This window comes from Zosterops lateralis (assembly GCF_965231275.1).
Source record: "Zosterops lateralis genome assembly, chromosome: 8".
Taxonomy (NCBI): domain Eukaryota; kingdom Metazoa; phylum Chordata; class Aves; order Passeriformes; family Zosteropidae; genus Zosterops; species Zosterops lateralis.
Window position 1 is genome coordinate 22416285 of NC_139768.1, and position 4180 is coordinate 22420464.

Here is a 4180-nt window from a genome sequence, read left to right on the forward strand (position 1 = left end):
ACATGGCACCCGAGTGAGAAGTGTTTAAGGAGCATCAACACCACTCAGTGAAACTGTGCAGAGCCATCCAACTTGACATCTTTAGAGTGGCTGAAAACCCCAAAGCAAACCCCTCACCCTGGCACAGCACCTGAGCAGCCAGCTTTCATGTTGAAAACCAGCACTTACATGTATGTATTTCAGGACTTCTGAGAGAGACAAAGCACTTTGGTGAGGCTGCCTTTAAACTTTTGCCCAGCTCAAGACAGCATCAAATGAACTTCTAATAAATATTTGGCTTCACAGCAGATTTGTACTGATATTTATAATTCAAGTACATTTCTCTAGATTGGTAATTTCAGTCAAACAATTTCATCTGTTAAAAGAATTATTATTACATATCAAATTTAGTTCAGTGTAAGAGGTTATATATTTAAGCTGATTAAAAAGCTTTGAGTAACTAAAACAAGCATTTGGATTGGTTTAACACTGTTAAACAGGAAACATTAAGTTTTAGAATGCACTTTTACTTGTTTGGCCAAAATTTACATCAAGATTTACATCAACAAAATTTACATTAGACCAAAAGTAATAAAAAAAGAAGTCAGCACAACTCAAGATATTTAAAAACAAAGCAGCAATTTAGGAAGATGATTATTAGAAGTACAGTTCTGCATTTATTTATTTCTTACACATTTATATGAACTCCATAAAGCTGTATTAGGCTTTTGTATTTTCCCTGCTAGAGACTTTTGAACATGGTATAATTCTGGAAGTCAACTAATATTTTAAGCAAACATTTTTGGTGGATAAAAAGATTTGAAATGTGGTAATTTTTTAATTCATCACACAAGTGACCCAATATAAATATTCTGCATACTTCCTAAATGGTTCCATTATTAATGGCCCAACAAAACTAATTGATTTAGTGTAAAATATTACAGGTAACTGGGCAACAGCTGTTTTTTGAGGGCTTGGGTTTCTGTTAAAGCACATTTTCAAAACAAAGAACACTGATCCTTGCAATTGGATCAAGATCTTGATTTAACAAATACTGTTATTCTTAAGAGCAATTGCTACAAAAAAGAAAATAGGTTATTTAATAAATTATACTTTTAAAAGTTTAATGGAATGCTGGTGGTGTGTTTGGCATTAATTATCAGCATCATTCTACCTTTCAGTATATAACAAAGGTCAACTGTATCTAACACCCATCTTCCTGATGCTTAAAAAAACCCCCCAGAAATTATGGACAGAGTGTCTGTAACTCCTGGACAGGAACATTTGGAACTGAGAAAGATCCTGATGTAGGGTCATGGTGTAACCCATGTGTTTACACATGCAAACATGCAACTTACCTTAACAACCACTTCACTAGAGATAGCACTTGCTTCTTTCCACACAAAAGTTTGCAAAGCAAGGAAGTTTGTAAACCATAGTGTGAGATTTATGATGTTATACTGCAGAAACCTGTTTAGCCTCCAATTTACAATCCTGGCAATTGTACTCAACTCTGTCATCATAACTAATTACAGCTAACTGCAGATTTCCATATTGCAAACTCTCATCTGTGTGAAAGAAATATGATGTTAAAAAAAAGAATCAAATATCCCGAGGGCTAATGAACAAAAATGCACTGTTCCATCTTGGACTGCAAACCTGAACTCTCCGAATTGCTGCTGTAAAACTTCAAATTGCTATTTGTTGGCAAGTTGTTTTAGCCCCAAGTACTTACACAGTAAATCACCATTACACTAATACCATACCTTTGGCCTGAAACATATTAATCTTGGTTAACAATAACTGACATTTACATTACCAATTCAATTCAGGCATTGTGGTGACTAAACACATATGCAAGAGCTTCAGGGAGAAAAGTTATTAGTTTTGAATGTGTACTTACTTTTCACTGAGAACAATTTTGAAGAAACATTATCATCAATTCTTGTTATAATCTTATAACATAAACATTCAAATCCTAATTGATCTGTAAAACATTTGACTTGGAGTAAAATCTGCATTTGTATCTTGGGTGCAGTTAACTGTAGAACATAATAGTTCAGATATTTTTCCAAGATATGTATTTATATATTTTTATCTGGGACTTTTAAAACCTGTGTTCTTAGGAAAAAAAGAAAACTGGGAATCTGAAATATTCTGAAGAATGCAGACCCAGGAAATGACCTCACCTTCCAGGAGAGGGAGGATGGACTTTTCTCAGGCTTTTTTTTTTTTTTTTTTTTTTGTGCATGTGTTTATATTTACTAAGGCTATAAATGCCCTTGGTTTAAAAAAGACAGGTTGGGTTTCCTCTTCTTCATTTAGTGTCTTCCTCCAACTTTCAAGCAGAAAAGAAGTACTTACTGCAATAAGTCTGTGTAGCCCCAGAAGCAAACATACCCCTCTCCTTATACCCACACATTTGCAGTATTTGCAGTACAGCACAAAACACATTTGGACCAAGGATTTTATTTCAACTTCAGAGAGTTTTCTATCAGACTCCAAATTCATCCTGAAATGTGTTACCTTTAGATTTCATATCTAGGAGGAAAATTTAACATAGTATTGATGTTTAGATAGCATTTTTGCTGTATTATTTACAAGAGAGTGCCAAAACAACACAGTGCAGTTTAAAAGCATTAAGATAAATACAAGGCATTTGATGTGTTCTGTTTTGTTTTGGGAGGTTTTATGTTTAGATTTAATAAGTTGCCCACAAGAATTCTTCAAGTAAAAACAGGTATTTGACTCCTGAGGAGAATAGGATGGATTACATGTATCCCATGTTGCTTTTTGTTTCCCATCTTTTCTTGGCTTCAAATCTGAAACAGAGCATAAAACTCACATTAGGAATAATGAGTGTATGAGTTTCAGGTATTTAACCACGTTATTCTTAACAACAACAAAAATAAAAACTTATTTTTAATACTGTAATAAAGACATGAAGACAAATATAGCCATACAACCTCCACTTTATTTCTGATAAAGCCTCTGTATTTAAGTCTGATACACTCCTAAAAAAGCCCACCAAAACCCAACAAGGTTAAACTAAACAAATAAGATTAGCACAAGCCTATTTCAACTAAGAAAACATTTAACTGAGATCGTATTGTACACACTTAGTGCCAATGAAAACCACAAATGTTTAATTCCATACTCAAATGACTTACCCCCAAGCAAGCTTCTTTTTCTTTTGAGCTTCTTGGGCAGCCTCTGCTTCTTGCTTGGCTTTTATGAAGTTGCGGCAAGCGGCAGCTTTGGCAATTTTCACACCAAGCTAAGACATGAAAAGGAACAAAGGAAAACTGATTAGATGCAAATGGCTCATATGAAATTAAAGCCTCACAAATTACGTGGTCTGATATTGTTTCTCAAAAGTCGATAGATACTAAAATATCTTTCAAATATTAGGCTGATGTTGCACTGTTAGACTGGACAAACAAGAATGTCTCTTGAAGGAAATACAAAGGTATAGGATACTGGGGCAAGCAACCATTTTCACCAAATCCTTCATTTTCAGAAACAAAAGCAAAGGGCAACAGCTCATTGGATCCTTTTGTTTGTTTGTCTTACATAGACAGACATATCCAAATAGTCTCCATTATTAGGACGAGTCTGTGACCTCAGCTATGCTAACACAACAGAATCAGGTCTTACCAGTGTCAAAAACACCCAAAAAGACACTTTTATACAGGAAGAGCTGCTACCACCACACATTTTTCTGTAGAACCATTAGACATGTTTTAATCACTCTGTCCAAAAATAAATGATGCAGCGTCCTTAGTGTCTATCTCCACATTACAAGTTTTTAGACTGCAAGGGTATGATATGCCAGCTTTCCATGCAGATGAATACCACTTCCATGAACTTATTCAAACTGTGAGAATTAAGTTCCCTTTAGTGAATGTCAAGCACCGGATGGGAAAGGCAGGGGAGAGTAAGGTAAAAAAGATGGAAGAAGATACAGTGAACTATCACCAGTTTATTTCCCTTAATCAGCACTCATAACTTGTAGTTACATTTTGTGGTTGCTGCCTTGACTTGACATTATGAGTTATGAAGGTATTCATTCTCAGAAGTTACTGCTATTCTCCAAGACAAGCAGGCAATTCATTTACCCCAAACTGCACAAACAGATGTGGACAAACAGGTTTTCTTTCAGTCCACACCCAAACCTATTGAAATTAGCAAACAGTTTCTG

General features: G+C 35.0%; 1 protein-coding gene across 3 annotated transcripts in view; it reads right to left on the reverse strand.

The window, feature by feature from the left end:
* Positions 1–485: 485 nt before the first annotated feature.
* The window catches only part of FAM204A (family with sequence similarity 204 member A), an 18485-nt gene continuing 14790 nt past the window's right edge, over positions 486–4180 (reverse strand). For all 3 annotated transcript variants that reach the window (XM_083866246.1, XM_083866244.1, XM_083866245.1), the window contains exons 7-8: positions 3150–3256; positions 486–2801 (exon numbers count right to left, since the gene is read on the reverse strand). In XM_083866246.1, coding sequence (XP_083722372.1) covers positions 2750–2801; positions 3150–3256 — 159 coding nt within the window. In that variant the 3' untranslated portion in view covers positions 486–2749. The remainder of the gene's footprint in view (positions 2802–3149; positions 3257–4180) is intronic.